Here is a 21,696-nt window from a genome sequence, read left to right as displayed (position 1 = left end):
GCCTGCCATGCATGTTTTTGGAATGTGGGAAAAAACTGGAGGGCCTTGACAGAAGCAAATATTCCTAATCATCTCCACAGTGATTTTGACCATGACTGGCTTTCACTGTTCCATTTCAAATAATGACCACGCCCTCTTTGTTCCGCAGCCAAAGCAAAACTAAACAATCAACCTGAGCCTAAGGCCAAATCGGCAAAGAGAAAGAAGAAAGAGCGCAAAGCACCTTTTCGCCATATGTGCTTCGTCAGCATCTCAGGGTTTGTGCACTCAGCTTCCATGGGTGTAGCGATGAGATGTAATAGCGAGCGAAGCAGGCTCCATTTTCAACTCCAAAAGCCCCAGAGACCTCCTGGAAGGAGCAGTGTTTGATGGAATGCGAAGAAGCAAAGTTGGGAAGCGAGAGGGTGTGTCATGCGTAATGGGTCTGACTTATGCCTGTGTGAGCTGAATACTGATTTACCACTATGATCCTCACACTGTTTTACTCCTCATTGATTCCCCTAACATGCAGTGTCATTATAGTGCCGAAAAGACAAAAAAGGCGACAAGCGGGTTAGCGAACTACAGTCGGGTGTCGGTCATTTTGCAATAGGCAAACCTTCCTAAATCGGCTTATGCACCCCAAAAAAATCCATATAACAAATGTAATCACATTTCTTCAACCAATTAGTGGAGTAGTTCACTTGCTTGTCTCAGGGACAATGTGAATGCCAGACTTTCTCATGATAAGTGAATGCCGTTCAATCCAGGCTGAGGTCCGCCTTGATCTATGACTCACTTGTGTTTGGCTCCAGGTACAGCACCTGTGATCAAGTGTGTGCACTTGAATGGGGCTAACGCTTCAATAGTACTTTAAATAATCACAGCATTTTAAAACATTCACTCAGATCCGTCACAATTAGTCTCAATCGGTGACACTGTCACCTTGGTAACAAACTGAACTCAGTTTCACACATCTCTTTTTTGCACCTCTTGAGTTGTAGTAAAACCAGCTGCACTAATTAACGATCCGATTAATAGTTTACACTGTTTTTTATTGGGCTGTCAATGTGATGGAAAGCATGCTGGTGGTGAACTACACCACTGCCTGCGCTCTTCCTTCATCCTGAATCAGCACTTTGTGGTGCCTCGGAGCCAGGGTGAACATGGAGAGCTGGGTGTAGACTGCTGATACTCACAATTGACTACTATGATGAGTTTCCTTCGTCCGTTAATAAGCACACAGTGACTTGTGGATGAACAGTGCCAAATTTTGCTGGGCCGTGGTTAATAAGCTTGAGCAGAGAGAAACAGAATACTTCATGGCCCTCTGTGCTGACACCCAGGCTCACTTGTTTTAACAGATGAAGATGATGGCTTTGGTGGGAAAAAAAACAAGACAGCATTGGTGATGCAATATACTGTATACGTCTCTGTGTGTGTACGAGCGTTAGTGCACTTGATTATTTCAGAGTAATGTAATATATGTATGTAAAAAGGCAGTACAAGATGGACAAACACAATACATGAAATAAGAGCAGAGATGCTTGTGTAAGTCTGCTTTGGAACAACATCTTCCACTCTTGTGGGAAAACTCCCTGGCGAGCTTTGTGAACCAGAGAAACAGTTAGTTTCCAGTCAGTTACAAGACACATATCTGACAAACAACCATTCACTCTTTCATTCACACCATGACTTTGTGGTGACTGAACTGTAACACGACACAGACTTAGTAAATATACCCCTCTTACAATTCTTATCTCACACACAGTCACTGAACCATCAGTGTCTGCGTGTAAGCTCACATGCTGATATATTGCCCCCCCAGAACATCTGCTCTTGATTAATGCAAAGGTGTTTATATGTGTTGAGGTCAGGACTTTGTTTGCAAGTCAGCGTTGTCCATTATTCAGCTCATCCTGATATTAATGCATTTGAGAAAAGGAGTCTAGCCACCTTTTGTCGAATGAATTGATCAAGTGCAATTTGTGGATGTATGCAGTGCGACGTGTTTTTACAGTAATCATGTCAATTTTTCATTTCCCAGAGAAAATGTCTTCTGACGTCAGGGTATGTTTTTTTTTAATGTAGTTTTTCTGCCGAGCTAAAATGTTTATGTTGGTGTTTATGCTCCTGACTCCAAAGCAGCTGGGGAAAATAATCACTCTTGTCAGCTGCTGTTAGAGGGTCACAAAGACTAAATGCCTGTGAAAGGGCATTCAGGGTGCTTTATCAAAATGCATTCTTTGTTTTCATACATCTGATGGTTATGATGATCCTTTCTCACAATTTTGCAGAAGACAGGCACATCTCATAGCAATTTTATTTATTAAGGATTTTTGGTTTTGATGCACAATAGGGCACATTCTCCTGTTTGCACTTTGATAAAATCCCAAGGTACATTTAAGGCACATCTCTGGGCTTCTGAATCACCCACCAGGCATAACCATCAAAGAGGCATGATTCTGAGGGGGTGTATATATATATATATATATATATATATATATATATATATATATATATATATATATATATATATATATATATATATATATATATATATATATATATATATATATATATATATATATATATATACTGTCTCACTATATATATATATATATATATCAGTGACGTGCAGTCAGGGGAGGCAGGTGAGGCTGTGCCTCACCTATCATTATGGAAATATCAAATGACAAAATAAATGAAAGTTTTATTTATTTAGTGATTTGTACTTTAAATTTCTTTTCCATTTAACGTCACCATTTTTTGTGAGATTTGTTTTCAAAATCGCTGCATTTTCACATATACCATTCAAATACTAAGTAGAGACGAGCGGTGAGGCAGCAGCTGGCTGAGCCTCACCATGGATTGCGCAATGACTATGATAACAGTGCTGGCTTGCTCTGCAGTGAGACATTGCTGTCCCTCTGCATATTGCTATTAAAGTGTTCAAAAGCTTTTAGTATATGAACTAAATTTCCACTGTTTAGCTGGTGTGTATAATGTAAAGTCACTGTACATTATAAACACTGTACTACAGTGTTTATTTTATTTATTCATTTTTTTATCAAAACTGTCTCATGACAGGGGGCGCTGGTGATTAGAGATTCTTATTGCGACTCCTCGGCTGTAGAATAGAATTAGTGACAACAAGCTACAGTAAACAGTTAGCAAATTAAGTGCAGCCATCCAGTAATTTTTTCGTGTTGCTTGGCCTTTTATTTCACACTTGTGGATTACATATCTAAATTGAAAGAATTTTCTAAACTGGACTTTCAATCGAAGCAGGAGATAATTATTGAAGGAAGACCAACACCAGACTGTATAGTTCACAAACGGTGAGGGAGGGATGTAAATCTCCTGGACAGCTTCTCAGCTTTTTGGCTAAGAAGGATCTCATTGAAACTATTCCTGAAGCGACAAGCACATAAGACTGTAAACATACAGTCGGAACAGGACTGTTCAAGGACGACTTTCTTTACTGGCAGTGATCTCCATTGAGACAGAGAGACTTGGACTTCATTTATAAGTAAAGGTAACACGCTAATCACGTTTTTTTTAATTCTTTTTTTCTATGCTACAGTTTGTATACAGTATACGAAGAATGCCGACGTGACATTTTAAACAAAACACGTTAACTGTTGCCAATCAAATGGTGAATAAGCTACTCTGTGGAGTTCATGTGTTTGTAAATCTGACTGTGATTACGTCAGTGTCACCAGCCATGAACCATGCACGTCGCAGATATATATATATACACGCAGCGGCTCCTCTCTCTCCCGGCAAATTGTTTTTTTCGTGTTTATTATGTTTGTCTCACTCGTGTCAATGTCCGTCTCCGTTTGCCTCGCTACACCCGAGGCGTACCTACTCCCGTGAGGTTCTGCTCGACATCGGCAGTTCATTTTTAAAACCAAAACCAGCTGAAGCAGAAGTGCTACGCAAGCATGGATTGCTCAGAGAGTCGGCTCGTCCACTAACCCCCACTCTTCCACCGACCCCCACTGTTGCACCCAACCCAGAGTGGAGGCGCCACAAGCGCTGCATGAGGAAACAAGAGGGAAAAGCGTGGAGGTATCCGCATTAGGCTCGCGGCTAGCCCTCACCGGCCGTCCATCCCTACCATTACGCTGGCTAATGTGCGCTCGCTGGACAATAAAATGGACTACATCAGACTTCTCCGCTCAACTTCCAAGACCGTGGGTGAGTGTTGTGCCCTTGTGTTTGTGGAAACATGGCTGACCGACAGCATACCGGACAGTGCCATCCAGCTCGCCCAGCTAACTAGCTTCCGGGCAGACAGAGCGCTCATCGAGGGGGAGAAGACTCACGGCGGGGGACTCTGTGTCTACATCAGTGATGCCTGGTGCCGCAACGCTGTTGTGGTATGCAAACACTGTTCACCACTGATGGAGCTTATGGTCATAAAATGTCGGCCATTCTACCTGCCGAGGGAATTTAGTGCCATACTGCTGGTAGCAGTTTACATCCCGCTGAGCTCAATTAACAACAGGAGCGCGGCATTGAATGAACTCTACCAGCATATCAGCGAGCAACAGACAGCCCACCCAGATGCTTTCCTAATCTTGGCTGGCGATTTCAACCATGCCAACCCGAAAAGCGTTTTTCCACAACTCCATGGACACATTAACTTTCCGACATTCTGGACAATGTCTTCACCACACACAAAGGAGCCTACAAAGCCTACCCCCTCCCCCACCTAGGAGCTTCGGACCACTCCACTATTATGTTAATGCCCGCATACAGGCCACTTGTCAAAGTCGTCAAACCAGTCAAGAAGCAGATAAGGGTGTGGCCTGATGGGTCGTCAGAGGCACTCAAAGACTGCTTCTCCAACACTGACTGGAACATGTTCAGACAAGCGGCCACCTACAACAACAACACCGACCTTCAAGAGTACACAGACTCTGTTACCTCCTACATGAGGAAGTGCATGGATGATGTGACTGTCACCAGATCTGTCACCATCCTGGCCAACCAGAAGCCATGGCTGACGGGTGAAGTCCACAGGCTCCTTAGGGCTCGGAACGCTGCCTACAAAGCTGGCAATGAGCTGGGCCTGAGAACAGCCAGGGCCAACCTGTCACGTGGCATCAGGATGGCCAAGAGACAGCACTCCAGGAGGATCGCCAACCACTTCAGAGACAGCAGAGACACCAGGAACCTGTGGCGTGGGATACAGACCATCACAGACTACAAGCCCTCTCCACAGAACTGTGAGAACTCCACCACTCTGCTGAATCAGCTGAACGACTTCTTCGCCCGCTTCGAGGCAGACAACAGCACTCCAGCACAGAAGACCCACCACCTCCCGGCGAACAGGTGCTGACTCTGTCCCAGGACAGCGTGAGGCGATCCCTCAGAAGGACCAACCCACGAAAAGCCCCGGGTCCCGACGGCATTCCTGGCCGTGTTCTGAGAGACTGCGCTGTGGAGCTCACAGATGTCTTCACGGACATCTTCAACACATCTCTGAACCAGGCTGTTGTGCCCACGTGCCTCAAAGCCACCACCATTATCCCGGTCCCTAAGAAGTCGTCCCCCACCTGCCACAATGACTACCGCCCGGTCGCACTCACTCCCATCCTCATGAAGTGCTTCGAGCGGCTAGTTATGAACCACATCAAGGCTGCCCTCCCCCCCAACCATGACCCCTTCCAGTTTGCATATCGGCCCAACCGCTCTACCGATGATGCCATCTCCACTGCTCTCCACACAGCGCTCACCCACCTGGAGACCAGAGACTCCTACGTCAGAATGCTGTTCATCGACTTCAGCTCAGCTTTCAACACAATCATCCCCCAACAGCTCACTGATAAACTAAGCAAACTGGGGATCAGCACCTCCCTGTGCAACTGGCTGCTGGACTTCCTGACGGGGAGACCACAGGCAGTCAGAGTTGGCGACAACACTTCCAGCACCATCACGCTGAACACAGGGACCCCCCAGGGGTGTGTGCTGAGCCCCCTCCTCTTCACTCTGCTCACGCACGACTGCTCACGCACGACTGCTCACCATCATCACCATCACATTTATTTTTTTTTTGATGGCATTGAGATGCAGTAATTCCATGCATTTGATGTTCACCACAATGCAATGCAGATTTAGCTCGACGGATCCAAATAAAACCACATCTTACATAATTCTTGTTATATTTTACACCATTTGCAACCGGTAATCACTCTTATCACTTGGCTTACTCGTTTTGTCTCAGCACTGCCTTCGTGTGGACAAAGTAACCAGGAGGAGAATTGAGCTCAAGTTCAATATTCTCGGTTAGCATGCTAAAACTTGAAACTACGGCTGCAACACTCCAAAGTACATTCTACTTCTCTCTTCCTTGCTCTGTGCCCCTCGGCTCCCCAATGCAATTACCAATTGCAATCACACTTAGCTTCATGACCGAGCAGACAAATAGAAATTACTGAAATAATTAGCAATCATCTTACCACAACTGCAGGCTTACAACAATATTCAATCATTGTACACCTCAGGTGAACGCCTCGTACATACCATCGCTAGGAGATTTACCACACTCTGGGAATCATTGATCTTCGCTAATCAAACAGATTAATGTTGACTTTTACTTTTTGCTGCTGTTATTCATAAGCTGAGCTCAAACATATCGGGCTTTATTGACATACTTCTGAGGTACACTAAAGGCCTCTTCCTGTGAAATATTTTTCACAAAACTGTGCTGTTCTTTTTACACTATACTGCGCTCCCCACAGCAGATAACGGACAACAGTCAATGGACCCATTCATTGTCAGTGTACTGTATGTGCTGTGACGGTGCAAGGATGCAACATTGAGTGGTGTTGCGGTGTGACACATAAGATGGTGATGTGCCACAATGCAATGCCGACCTGAATGGGATATGTGAAAGTCGAGAGCAACGTCGCTGTGATTTCATAAAGAACATCCAATAGAAGAGATGCTGGGAGCAGGAGATAATTATTAAAGGAAGACCAACACCAGACTGTATAGTTCACAAACGGTGAGGGAAGGATGTAAATCTCCTTGACAGCTTCTCAGCTTTTTGGCTAAAAAGGATCTCATTGAAACTATTCCTGAAGCGACAAGCACAAAAGACTGTAAACATACAGTCGGAACAGGACTGTTCAAGGACGACTTTCTTTACTGGCAGTGATCTCCATTGAGACAGAGAGACTTGGACTTCATTTATAAGTAAAGGTAACACGCTAATCACGGTTTTTTTTAATTCTTTTTTTCTATGCTACAGTTTGTATACAGTATATGAAGAATGCCGACATGACATTTTAAACAAAACACGTTAACTGTTGCCAATCAAATGGTGAATAAGCTACTCTGTGGAGTTCAAATGTTTGTAAATCTGACTGTGATTACGTCAGTGTCACCAGCCATGAACCATGCACGTCGCAGATATATATATATATATATATATATATATACACGCAGCGGCTACTCTCTCTCCCGGCAAATTGTTTTTTTCGTGTTTATTATGTTTGTCTCACTCGTGTAAATGTCCTTCTCCGTTTGCCTCGCTACACCCGAGGCGTACCTACTCCCGTGAGGTTCTGCTCGACATCGGCAGTTCATTTTTAAAACCAAAACCAGCTGAAGCAGAAGTGCTACGCAAGCATGGATTGCTCAGAGAGTCGGCTCGTCCACTAACCCCCACTCTTCCACCGACCCCCACTGCTGCACCCAACCCAGAGTGGAGGTGCCACAAGCGCTGCATGAGGAAACAGAAGAGGGGAAAGCGTGGAGGTATCCGCATTAGGCTCGCGGCTAGCCCTCACCGGCCGTCCATCCCTACCATTACGCTGGCTAACGTGCGCTCGCTGGACAATAAAATGGACTACATCAGACTTCTCCGCTCAACTTCCAAGACCGTGGGTGAGTGTTGTACCCTTGTGTTTGTGGAAACATGGCTGACCGACAGCATACCGGACAGTGCCATCCAGCTCGCCCGGCTAACTAGCTTCCGGGCAGACAGAGCGCTCATCGAGGGGGAGAAGACTCGCGGCGGGGGACTCTGTGTCTACATCAGTGATGCCTGGTGCCGCAACGCTGTTGTGGTATGCAAACACTGTTCACCACTGATGGAGCTTATGGTCATAAAATGTCGGCCATTCTACCTGCCGAGGGAATTTAGTGCCATACTGCTGGTAGCAGTTTACATCCTCCCGAGCTCAATTAACAACAGGAGCGCGGCATTGAATGAACTCTACCAGCACATCAGCGAGCAACAGACAGCCCACCCAGATGCTTTCCTAATCTTGGCTGGCGATTTCAACCATGCCAACCCGAAAAGCGTTTTTCCACAACTCCATGGACACATTAACTTTCCGACATTCTGGACAATGTCTTCACCACACACAAAGGAGCCTACAAAGCCTACCCCCTCCCCCACCTAGGAGCTTCGGACCACTCCACTATTATGTTAATGCCCGCATACAGGCCACTTGTCAAAGTCGTCAAACCAGTCAAGAAGCAGATAAGGGTGTGGCCTGATGGGTCGTCAGAGGCACTCAAAGACTGCTTCTCCAACACTGACTGGAACATGTTCAGACAAGCGGCCGCCTACAACAACACCGACCTCCAAGAGTACACAGACTCTGTTACCTCCTACATGAGGAAGTGCATGGATGACGTGACTGTCACCAGATCTGTCACCATCCTGGCCAACCAGAAGCCATGGCTGACGGGTGAAGTCCACAGGCTCCTTAGGGCTCGGAACGCTGCCTACAAAGCTGGCAATGAGCTGGGCCTGAGAACAGCCAGGGCCAACCTGTTACGTGGCATCAGGATGGCCAAGAGACAGCACTCCAGGAGGATCGCCAACCACTTCAGAGACAGCAGAGACACCAGGAACCTGTGGCGTGGGATACAGACCATCACAGACTACAAGCCCTCTCCACAGACCTGTGAGAACTCCACCACTCTGCTGAATCAGCTGAACGACTTCTTCGCCCGCTTCGAGGCAGACAACAGCACTCCAGCACAGAAGACCCCACCACCTCCCGGCGAACAGGTGCTGACTCTGTCCCAGGACAGCGTGAGGCGATCCCTCAGAGGGACCAACCCACGAAAAGCCCCGGGTCCCGACGGCATTCCTGGCCGTGTTCTGAGAGACTGCGCTGTGGAGCTCACAGATGTCTTCACGGACATCTTCAACACATCTCTGAACCAGGCTGTTGTGCCCACGTGCCTCAAAGCCACCACCATTATCCCGGTCCCTAAGAAGTCGTCCCCCACCTGCCACAATGACTACCGCCCGATCGCACTCACTCCCAAACTCATGAAGTGCTTGGAGCGGCTAGTTATGAACCACATCAAGGCTGCCCTCCCCCCCAACCATGACCCCTTCCAGTTTGCATATCGGCCCAACCGCTCTACCGATGATGCCATCTCCACTGCTCTCCACACAGCGCTCACCCACCTGGAGACCAGAGACTCCTACGTCAGAATGCTGTTCATCGACTTCAGCTCAGCATTCAACACAATCATCCCCCAACAAGCACACGACCGAACAGCATCAGTGGTCAAGGTACCAACAGTCCTTATGGAAGGTGACTCTCCTTCCATAAGCCATCAACGACCATCAAAAAGGTAAATAAAACTTTATTTTACAGCAGTTTATTTCTTTAATTACAGTCCTCATGTAATGCGCCTCTCTTTCCAAACAGCAATTGCCTTTGACCTTCGACCTCCAATGCCATTCCATCAAGCCATAAATGACCATCACTAATGTAAATAAAGTGACTTTATGATACAATGCAGTGTGTTTCTTTCATTACAATACAATAGCACATTTATTATACATAGATTAAGGTATGTTGTGTGTAGTTTTAAGGCGTATTTAGTTGAAAAGTATATTTTATGGAAATCCGGGAACGGATTATTCCCATTTTAATGGTTTCCTATGGGAAATTGTCTTTTGAGATACACACTTTTCGTCTTTCACACTCTGTCTAGGAACCAATTAAGTTTGTAAGTTGAGGTCTCACTGTACCATAAAATGTTTTATCAATCAGCACAAGGCCACAGAGGCCCCAAGTTTTGACTGAGCCTCTCTGGCTTCCTCCCACCTTCCAAAAACACGCATGGCAGGTTAAAGGAACACTCTGAATTGGACCTAGGTGGGATTGTGAACCCGAATGATTCTTCATCAATGTGTGCCCTGCAAATGTTCAGGGTGTACCCGCCCACCTATTAAGAATCAATGGATGCATCGATTGTCTAAATTGTTTGATGTGAGGGATTCTCTGCGTCATTCGTCAAAACAGCATTTAGTAATTTTTTGTACTTTTTGGCTGATATATGCACCCTCATTACCCTTCTATAAATATTTTGAGGAAGGTAGAGAAGTAACAGATTCGAAAGGGAAAGAATTAACCTGAAGTGCTAAAACAATGTGTGATTGAAAATCGCACTTTAACAGCAAGTACTTCTTTGGTCAATAAACATTGCCAAGAGTTCTTTTTCAGTGTTGACTTCATTACCATGCACACATTGATTGATGATGGGGAGTTCAGTCCACTATCATGTTCCGCAAGGAGCTGAAGGATTATCGGAAATTGAAACTGAATCATTTCCGATGGCCTGCTACTCAGACAAAATAAGCTTTACGGAGTTGTGTTTTTGTCCTACACGTGTTATAACCTCAACTGTCATTTTGATTTTCTCATAGGGATCCAATACAATTTTAGGAATTTGTGGAGCATGTTCGCTCGGGGTTTTTGTATACTTGAGTGTGTGTGTGTGTGTGTGTGTGTGTGTGTGTGTGTGTGTGTGTGTGTGTGTGTGTGTGTGTGTGTGTGCGTGTGTGTGTGTGCGCGTGTGTGTATGCGCACGCACGAACGCGTCAAGTTTTGTCGATGTTGTGGTCCGTGGTGTCCTCACTGCTCCTTATTACTGTCCTCTCTCATGTACGTATACCCTCCCCGCGCCTTACAGGAGATTTGGATGGCCATTGGTGGGACCATGCGTCTTGGCATAGCAGCGAGGCCTCCCCAATGTCTTTGGTGAGACATGTGGAGTCCCCTCCCTCCTGCCTCGTAAACTCTCTCTGTCTCTCTCTCTTTTTCTCTTTCTTTCTCTCCTTCTCCTCCCCTCATTCCTTGTATTCCAGAGTCTATTGTCATTTCACATTTCCTTTGTTTTATTTACACCTTTGCATGTTGTTTTTCTGTTTTCTTTTTTCTGTTTTTATCCCAAACCTTTAGGCGACAGTCAAAGGGGAAAAAGAAAAACAATTGAGCAGGCATTTATGTCTGAGCCGGCACACACCTTATCTGAGAGGCAAAAGAAAATGGTACGCTTTGGGGGACACTCATTTGAAGACGACTTGCCGTGGTGTGAACCGCAAGTTAAAGACTCAGGAGTTGATACGTGCAGTAGCACTACCCTAAATGAGGAGCATAGCCATAGTGAGAAGGTACTGAGACAATCGAGCCTCCATCTTTTTTAATCTATTTATGACCTCCCCGTCCATCTTTGTTTGCTCTGTGTCACTAAGTGTAAATAGGTTAGATATTTGTTTTGTTGCGTTTTATTTGACGTTGTCGAATATCCATTTCCGATTTTGTTCCCTATTTTTTGGATTAATTATGGCTTCACCTTGCTTGGTGTGTCTGAAAAAAAAAGAATTGCAGGCACACCATCTTTTGCTCGCCACTCGTGTATTCTCTCCGATAGAAATCTAAAAAAAAATCACCCAAAAAAGATTACAACTGTCGTCGCCAAAACCACGACAGACACACACCTTCCCTGTTTGTCATGGCACAATGGAATGTGTGTCTCTCCTAGTTGCATGCTCGTTTTCGTATGTTGTGTTGTTGCTCTGCAGCGGCCCTGTAAAAAGCAAAAGGAAAACCTTTGGCCATCCCTCTCACTCTGCTGCTCTCCCCCACAGCAAACAGTCCAGTTCAAAACCTTCCCTTGGCTAATATTCCACCCACTTTTAGACAAAAACCCAACTGATTCTCAGTACACCTAATAGGGGAGACTGATTTTTTCTTCTTTTTTTCATGTTTTTCTTTTTTCCCTTCCACCGCTGTGTCTGTTTTCATCCACGTGTGTCTTCTCATTGCTTCGTTGTGCGCAATGAGCTTTCCTTGTTTTTTTTTTCCATATCTGTCTTTATTTTGGTTGCTGTATTGAAGATGACCATTTTATCCTTTGTCATCGTCTGCTATCCCTCCGATCATTTCTCTTGAAAATATGGCTGGGTACACACAGTCAAGTTTGATTCGTTGGTTTAGGAATACTGGGCCTGCTTGCTTTACTCTGCATGGGGCACTGCATGAGGTTCTTTCCACCCTTTTCACACTGGAAGGCTCACAAAAGCTCTGGAAATCGCAAGGCTCTGGCAAATTTGTTACATCTCACATTGACTCGAAAGTATAATATCAACAGATTATATTCTGAGGTGGAAAATTGGACAAATAAACTTCAAGAAATGAACGCTAAATACATCTTTTATAATTCTGCACTTGAGCCCCGAGCTTGTGTGAACTTTCTCCCTCAAAGTGAATAACCACTTCCCAACTGCCCCCATTCACCGAACTTAGCTAAAGTGATCACATTCAAGTTTGTAAACACAAGATGTGTTGTTGCTCTGACCTCTTAGCATCCGGTGACGTGGCAGCCGTCCAAAGACGGGGATCGCCTAATAGGGCGCATTTTGCTCAATAAGAGAATGAAAGATGGAAGTGTGCCTCGAGACTCAGGAGCTCTGCTTGGTCTTAAGGTGAGCTTACTCTGGGAGTGTTTTGATCGATATTGTGCTTGTATTTTGTCCGATTTTCCTCTGCTGCCTCCAATATCTCTTTTTTTCTCCTTTCTTTGAATTTTCAGTGAAACTGCACTCTGGTCATTATGACAATGATTGTTTGACACTTGAAATTGAAACTTCTATAATGATTACATTACCTATTAGAGCATGTTTAGCATCCCCCAAATACACCCAAGTGCAACTGTTGTATACAAAAATAATCAAAAGAACTGAAGTCCGGATTGATGGATGACCCGAAGCAGAGTGGGCAACTGACAGTGGGAAGGGGTTGTGCGTGATATCATTATTGATGAAAAATTCACATTTGTGTCTGCTCGGTGCCTTTGTGCGTTTCTGTCTCCTGAGCAGCAGCAAATGCACTCTGCAGGCCAGCCAGTCAGTCCATCATTCATACCGCCAGCTTTGCCCTCACAGTCCATCCTTCCCTGTTCTCCTCTGCGACCCCTCCCCCCAATTCAGTCCCAGTTTATTATATAAAGCCATTTCATTTGCAAACCTCCTTAAGCTCCTTTGTATGTTGGCCTTCAACCTCCATTAAGCAGGATTTTATTTGTATGACAAGAGTGGAGTATGTCATCTCGACTATGGTACACATTTAGCCCACAGGCTTGCACTGTTACCGAACCACAGAACAGGACAGAACAGGACTTGTTAGTGTGTCAGAATACTAAAGCATTACCCCTGTCATGATAGCAGAATCAGAAAAAAAGTCTATCGTCTCTTGTGTCAGACTTTAGTTTGCTTTTCTATAGAATCATGCTTGAAAACTGGCTGTGGAAAACAAATCAGGGGGATGCACTGTAACCAGAAGTGATCCGCTCACAGGTTTTCCTAGAAAGAGGTTTCATTTCCCTCAGCGAGAAGTTGCCATTACATTCCCCTCTTCTTCACCGCAGGTGGTCGGAGGCAAGATAACAGAATCTGGCCGACTTTGTGCTTTCATCACTAAAGTGAGAAAAGGAAGTCTCGCCGATACTGTTGGGCACCTCAGACCAGGTATTCAGAACAATCCGAAAATTGACATCTTATTAAAAAAAAGGCACGGTAACTTTTGGAACAAGCACTTAAATTTCATCAAATGTAAATGTTTTACAGGTGACCAGGTGCTGGAATGGAATGGGAGGCTTTTACAAGGAGCTACATTTAAAGAAGTTTACAATATAATTTTAGAATCCAAGCCTGAACCACAAGTGGAACTGGTGGTCTCACGGCCTATTGGGTGAGAGCTCACAACTCAATATGCTACTCTCATCCTTTTGTGACACCTCATCTCATAAAATTGAAGCTAAATAAATGTCGTATTGTTGATTTTTCCTTGAATGTTTTTGGATATGTTGTGAAATGGTTTGATGTTGTAATTGTTAGGCATTTTAAGCAAGTCGAAGTTTCTATCCATTTAAGAGAACAGGGAAAATCTTTTCAGCTGGTGAAATATCAACGGACTTACAGAAAAACATGTCACAGTTCATTTCTGAGAATCATTTATGGTGTCAAGAAGTTGAGAGCGTTGCCTTTTTCATTCACTGGAGCAACAATGTAGCAAGAACATTGCTTCTCTCATTTAGAGAACTGTTAGCTTCCCACTAAATCAATATGTGTGATTCAAGGAATGCAGAATGTGTAAAAATATGAGAAGAAAAAAACATAAATCTTCCTGTGAATTTAAGTGAAAACAATTACAATTTAGACAAAAAGCAAAACTTCTGTGAGTGCCACGTTAAATTATTTTCCCAACAAAAAGGAAAAATGTATTTTCAGCATGATAAAACATCTTCAGTGGAAAGAGCTGATTCTACCACCTTAATGCTTCAAAGTGTGAGCAGGTAACGCTTTAACATCAAAACATCAAACATTAATGAAGAGTGAACATAATTTTGGTGAGTTAAAGAGAGATTGAAAATAGACGGGCTCGGGATGCAACATCCTGGGATTGTGAACATCCTCAAATATGAAGTTAAGTCGCAGGAGTCAAAGTTGAGGCAAACTGCAGTTTATTGTCTTGACTTAATAATAATTGTTGAAAGAACAGCTGCATATCACTGGCATTATGCCACAATTAGATACATATAATTCTATTTGTTCACCAATATACAGTACATACAAGTGCAGTCCACACCTGCGGTTGTTTGAAAAATAAGTCTACTGTTCTGTCTGTCCCGGTTTATGCTGCGTTTGAATGAAGTATAATGTACTTACAGTAATTAAAGCACAGTATTCAGTCATTGATTCACATGTCTTTATCCTTTATTGGACACTCACACTTTGTCCCCTCCCCCCAGAGATATTCCAAGGATACCAGACAGCACACATGCACAACTGGAATCAAGTGAGTCGTCACAATTTAACACGCTTGGTCCTTTCCGAATTCCCACTCTGTCTCTTTTTGTATCGGTTGATTAAAAGTGATATTAACCCTTTTCATGCGCCCTGTAACCTGATTACATGATGAGCTGTCCACTGTCGTAACGGCTGTCTGTGAAAAGGCTAAAAGATGACCAGCATAATAAACAGAAGTGTGTACTTCACTCCTATTATAGTGGCATTGACTTACCTTTGATCGAATACATTGAAAAAACAAAACACTGGACACTTGTAAATATGGGTTGATGCAATATATCAAAATGCATTTCTTATTCTTGCACTATGTACAGTTTTTTTGATGGAACGGTTTTGCACATTTACATTTGCACAGTATACAGTTGACATTTTGATTTTGTTATGCTTAGAATATCTTGTTTTCTATCCTTTCACCCCCACTCCTACCCCATCCCTTTTCAATTGCTGCTGTGGACTGCAAATTTCCCCATTGTGGGACGAATAAAGGTTTTCTCATCAGATTCTGATCCTGAAAAAAAACGAACAAATATCCATGGCTATTTTGTGCATAGAATACTTTGTTTTATCTTTGACTCCCCCCGCTGCTGTACATTGCAAATTTCCCCATTGTGGGACTATAAAAGGCTTTCTCATTCTTATTCTCATTAGTTAACTATGTTAAATACACATCAACACTTTAATGATACTACTAACAGTTTAATATATAACAAGAGAGTGTTAACTAGTTATTTTCAAACAACTTTTTAACCCTTGATAAGGACAACATCATTCTCAACGTCATCCTTCAGTACCCCAAAGCTGAATGAATTTTGACGTCGATTAGCCTCTCTCCCTCCTCTTTCGATCATTTCCTCCTGTCCTTGTCATTTCTCTTGCATCCTTTATACATATTAAAGTATTTCCTAAATGTTTTGCTCGTGCCCCCTTCCAGGTTCGAGTTCTTTTGAATCCCAAAAGATGGATCGCCCGTCCATTTCCATCACCTCCCCCATGAGTCCCAACATGCTGAGGGATGCTCCGCAGTACTTGTCAGGACAGCTTTCAGTAAGTGACCTTACACTGACATGTGGTGATGGTGATGATAAAAAGGCCTTGTGTGTTGGTAAGATGAGCTATGAACTGGAGCTACGTCCAACTGATGTTATCCATTTTCCTTTATATCATCAACGTGCACACTGACACACCTCAAGGAAATGCTGTGCTAGTTTGTTCAGGCAAATGGGCACAAATATGGACAGACTCGAATTTTATCAATTGGAATTGCAAAGAAGAGTGTGTGTATATACGTGTACGTGCGTGTGCGTGTGTGTGTGTGTGTGTGTGTGGGTGGGTGCGTGTGTGCGGGTGTGTGTGTGCGGATGTGTGTGTGTGTGTGTGTGTGTGTGTGTGTGTGTGTGTGTGTGTGTGTGTGTGTGTGTGTGTGTGTGTGTGTGTGTGTGTGTGTGCGTGTTTGTGTGTGTGTGTGAGATTGTATGTTGTATGGAATATAAATGTTTATGTAACATTTATGTGTAAATGTTTAGATTCGTAAAAAATTAAACTCTTTCAACCAAAAATGTTTGTGGGGATAATGACATACAAAGCCAGCCAGGTTTGAGCTAGAGTCCGGTAATTACACATCCGCAACACCTCATAAGCAGTGAAAATACATCTCGGGGAAGAAAAAAAAATCTGCCAAATATTAATGAAAAGACGCAAGAAATTATGCCCTAAGAGTACACACATCTTTGTGTTTGGGTGAATTGTGATTTGATGTTGTTTGCGTGGGATATTGGTTTTATTGCATTTCCCTTTGTTGTTAATTTTGCTTATCCAGAACCAAAGCCTTAGTAGAAGAACACCGCCTATTCCCCCTAGGGTCCAGGTAATGGGCCCTGTCTGAAGGGCACCCTCTATTGGTCTTTGCTCTCTGATTGTTGTTTGATTTGACTGGCCTTTTTCTGTTTCCATACTTGGGAAAATGCATTTCCAGGGAAATTAATGCTTTGTGTTTCCCTATCAGTGCAGTGCCTTGTGTTACATTCTTCTCTATGATTTCTTGCTATCAGCATTTTCATTCGAGTTCTACTGTATTGCTCATTTTAACCCATTCATATCAGTTTGCCAAGGCAGTGCATGCCCAACTAATTGACATCAGAAAACAAAATATGTTTCCATTACCTCATTCACTTTGCTGACTTTACATTTATGATGGAAATGATGTTACCATAGGCATTTGCAGGAGGGTGTTTTAGGACAAAAGACTGGATTTATTTTCCATGTCATTGTAAAATAAACCCAGCTTTATACATAACTACCTCATCTCTCTCACACACACACACACACACGCACGCACACACACCTCCAGGAATATCTTTCCTTTTCCTTGTGTGTTTTTATGACACATTTTTCTCAATCCAGTTTTGTCAAACTTGATTGTGGTGCTATTTTGCAGTGAAAGCAACATTTAATTTTACAACCAATCTATTGTGAATCGAACAGGGAAACCATGTATGACTATTGCACATTCGTAATGGCTCTAAAACAAAAATGAGTAGCCTCTTTGACAGCGAGACCTTCTCTTGAATGTCAGCCGAGTCATTGTATAACTTTTAAGAATTGTGGATTCGAATTGTGATTATTAATTTTGTTCCACCATTTTGCACAAAAAGCTGTTAAGATTTTCATAGACCGCTGGAATGAACGCCAAACTCATTGGAATAAGAATATTAGACCTTGCTTTTGTGTGTGTTTGTGTGAGTGCGTGTGTGTGTGTATGTGTGTGTGCGTGTGTGTGTATGTGTGTATGTGTCTTTTCAGGTCTTCAATAAGTCCCTTGGGAATGTGTGTATATAATAATAATAATAATAGCAACAATAACTTAGATTTGGGGACTTTTAAGGGACCCTTGTACATATGTTGTTCAATCAATTTTCTCTAGGTTTGCAGGTATGTGCTGACTGATCCCAATGGATAAAGCCCACACCTACTTAAAAATACTGAATATCATAAATTAATTTGTTAACTAATTAATAGTTATTTCAACAAAATAAATACAACTAAAAAAATAAATAAAGGCATAAATAAATACATCAATACACAAATACATACATAAATCAATAAAGGGGACAAAGGTAGAACTTGGTGGCACCAGTTTAAAAGTGGTGGAATTGGGTTCGATTGTGATGATGCACAGAGCAGTGTGTATTTTGCGTTGGTTGAGGAAAAGCTCAGTTTGAAAAAAATCGGCATGAAATAGCTTGGCTTGTTAGCACCCTTTTGTACTGTCATGGGGAAAGTTGTCTGTTGATATCTTGCGTTTGGACGCTAAAATAGTGTTTTATTTGTAATTATTATTCTTTTGTTTCATAAATGTGCTCACTAATATATTATTATCACATCATGTTGATTGACATGCAGCATTCTTTTAGTCGTCTACTTTTGACATTTAAACTTATGCGGAACAACTTTCGTGACAAATTCCCATCCCTCTATGTTTACTTTTCTCTGCGACCTTATCTTGGCTGCAGGCTTTTCCAATGCTGCATGGATAGCTAGTAGTTTCACTTGCTCTCCATTATCATATTCTTGAAGAAGTATGGACAGTAACTTAGAAGATGTCTTTCTTTTTTCTCCATCACATTTAGTTGCTTTGAAGCCACTGTTAAAAGTTTTACCTCTTCTAAGTGTCCGGTTTTGGGTTCATACTTCTCTGTTTTACTACCTTTGATTAGTCTTGCAAGAGCATGATTGATTTGTCAATATCAGTGCCCTTTGTCCAATATCGGAGACATTAATAAAGACAACATCATCACTGCAAGATGGCATTATTTCCCTTTGAGCACACAGTGGCAGTTTTAGAGCATCTTTCTTGTAGTAAGTTGATCATATACAAGGCAAGGAGACCTCCTGACTTACAAAGAAAACATGAACCCATCATGCGTCAATGCCAGGATTGTCCATTTGAATGACCTTGTACTTTTAGGAAGGACCCCGTTTTGTAGTCAACAACTATGCTGTATACAACAAACAAAGGTCCATGCCAAGATTTAATGGTCTCCTGAAGTTGTCTTCCCCAGCATTATTCACTTTGTGTCTTTTTGCAGCTTGTGGCTTAGATGGCCATGACTGAATGGTGTTTGTTTTCTGCACTTGCAGGTCAAATTGTGGTATGACAAAGTTGGCCATCAATTAATAGTCACCATACTGGGGGCCAAAGACCTTCCACCCAGGGAAGATGGTCGACCGAGGAACCCTTACGTAAAAATATACTTCTTGCCCGATAGAAGGTGAGCGCAAGGACTGTTTCTGTGGTCACCACATTTGCTAACTTGTTCACTGTTATGTCTGACCACACTGCCATCATTCCTCCGGATAATTGGTGAAAATAATTTGAATTGTTGTTCCCCCAGTGACAAAAGCAAAAGGAGAACAAAAACAGTCAAAAAATCCTTAGAGCCCAAATGGAACCAGACTTTTATGTATTCCCCGGTACATCGGCGAGAGTTTCGAGAACGCATGTTGGAGATCACGTTATGGGATCAAGCCAGAGTGAGAGAAGAGGAGAGCGAATTCTTGGGAGAGGTAAGAAAGACAAGACGAGGACCCCATCCCAAGAAATGGCGAACTGTTGGTGAGGATAGACCAATGTTTTTTTTGCACCAGAGTTAGTTCGTCTGGGTTGGTTTATATGTTTGCAAATATTCACTTGAAGTTCGCCAGAGGTTTGCCAACAGTTGCACTGTTTTTTTTTCTGGTTGCGAGGAAATGTTTACGACAATGGAAGCAAAAGCGAATGTTTGCTTAAACAAGCCCTGATGAATCCTGAGAAGATTGTGACATTCGCTGCCTTTGAAAACACTTTGCAATCGTTCTCCGCTCAGTGAGATAGGAAATACAAATTCCAAAATAACAGTGCATGATTGAAAAAGGAATGTGAGATGACAAACGTCTTTGAATTGGTTTGTGTGAATTTCCCGATGAACAATTGCCACCACGGTCTGCAACATGACTGTGGCTTTTCACACTGGTTAGATACTCATTGAACTGGAGACTGCCCTTCTTGATGACGAGCCTCACTGGTACAAGCTCCAGACCCATGACGTGTCTTCCATCCCACTCCCTCGTGCCTCGCCAAACACACAACGTCGGCAGCTTCATGGAGAAAGCCCAACACGGCGGCTTCAGAGTACGTGCTGACTCTTTCACACACGCATGCCGTAAAGCCCTGCAAAGTTACTATGAGCATTTATGTCCTGTGCTACATCATCTGTACTGATTTTGCTTTTGCAGACAAAGGCTCATTTTCATACTCAGGTAACGGTTCTGCACTCGTAGGCGGCACCGTTTTATGGTGTGCTTCGGTGTCTGCTATCCTATCGACTGATACATTCCTCTGGCTTGATTCTGTCCCCCACATTCGTGAAGGGTGCATACGTCTGCTTCTTCACCTGTTGCAATGTTGCAAACCAGTGTGCTGGTTCGACCACTTTTGAAATCCACACGGTGTAGCAGACTTTGTGTCCCCTCAAAATAATTGTATCCGCCTGTTAAATGACTAACAGTGCCACCCCGCAACCGAAAACCTTTTTCCCGCAACAACTGTACTCAGCCCTAGTGGTGTGCTTTAAAATGTTTCAAAGTCCCAATTTGCCCGCCGTGACTGATCGAAAGCACTTGATTTCCCTTTTTGATATTTCCCGTTACATGCAGGTCCCTTGAAATCAAAAGCCCTCTCGGTCTCATTTCACTCTGATTGTATATGTGTGCATTCAATGTGACTGTCTTTTAAACTCGCATCATTTGTGAAATCCATGAAGTACATTAAATGTTTGTCATAGGCCTCCTGCTTCTCATCTGTTCTCATTGAGCTCAACCAGTATGCTTATCCAGTATCTTGACAAATTCTTTTAAAATGCCTTTTCTCTGCATCTGATGGTGGCTACTTGAGGGTTGAAAGTGATGACAGCTGTGAAAAGTTTGTGACAAGCTTAGGTGAAAGGTTAGGAGCAGCATTGCAACGTGCAGCAATTGTCAGTTATGATATGAGAAAATGTCCTCTTGACCGGAGTCAGCCATCACTGCAGACCGAAAGACTGAAAGCCCAATGTGGTAATGTGTGAACCTAAGTGTCTTGTGGGTAGTGTCAATGGACTCATGAAGTCCGTTTACTTTATGGTCAGCAAAAAAAAAACAATCACAACAAAAAAATCACATGCAAGTCATTCAACATTGTTGCAGTGCTTTTATTTAGACCGCAGTAATGTTAAGTCTTAAATAGAGGCGCATCAAAACCTGTTTCATTCTTGACTTGCTCCGCCCATTCACGACTTACGTTTTTTCCACTTCTCTCTTTCTTGATTTCAAAGGATCCCAGAGGATAAGTGATGGCGAGATCTCAGACTATGATTGTGAAGATGGTGTTGGTGTCGTAACAGGTGATATACTCTGCGAATATTTTCAACTTCTGTCTGAGTCGACCCGAACCAATAAAAAAAATATAAAACAAGCACTCCACACTCAATCTCAGCAGTAATAGCAGCAAGAAGAGGCAGTCATGATCTTTTTGTTTGCAGTGGAACCCGGTATTTGTC

General features: G+C 43.2%; 1 protein-coding gene across 21 annotated transcripts in view; it reads left to right on the top strand.

Moving 5' to 3' along the window:
• The window catches only part of rims2a (regulating synaptic membrane exocytosis 2a), a 147,395-nt gene that overhangs the window by 84,716 nt on the left and 40,983 nt on the right, over positions 1–21,696 (top strand). For 12 of the 21 annotated variants that reach the window (XM_088997756.1, XM_088997762.1, XM_088997754.1 and 9 more), the window contains 12 exons: positions 11,217–11,428; positions 12,623–12,742; positions 13,684–13,783; positions 13,883–14,006; positions 15,067–15,113; positions 16,056–16,168; positions 16,941–16,988; positions 19,262–19,392; positions 19,516–19,687; positions 20,138–20,291; positions 20,396–20,419; positions 21,472–21,540. In XM_088997756.1, the coding sequence (XP_088853882.1) occupies positions 11,217–11,428; positions 12,623–12,742; positions 13,684–13,783; positions 13,883–14,006; positions 15,067–15,113; positions 16,056–16,168; positions 16,941–16,988; positions 19,262–19,392; positions 19,516–19,687; positions 20,138–20,291; positions 20,396–20,419; positions 21,472–21,540 (1,314 nt within the window). Of the gene's footprint in view, positions 1–10,947; positions 11,016–11,216; positions 11,429–12,622; positions 12,743–13,683; positions 13,784–13,882; positions 14,007–15,066; positions 15,114–16,055; positions 16,169–16,940; positions 16,989–19,261; positions 19,393–19,515; positions 19,688–20,137; positions 20,292–20,395; positions 20,420–21,471; positions 21,541–21,696 lie in introns of all 21 variants that reach the window. The other 9 variants (XM_088997770.1, XM_088997761.1, XM_088997766.1 and 6 more) reach the window with 5 other exon arrangements.

This window comes from Hippocampus bargibanti, linkage group LG06, assembly GCF_051943395.1.
Source record: "Hippocampus bargibanti isolate YZ-2025 linkage group LG06, ASM5194339v1, whole genome shotgun sequence".
Taxonomy (NCBI): Eukaryota; Metazoa; Chordata; class Actinopteri; order Syngnathiformes; family Syngnathidae; genus Hippocampus; species Hippocampus bargibanti.
This window is presented reverse-complemented; position numbering and strand designations above follow the sequence as displayed.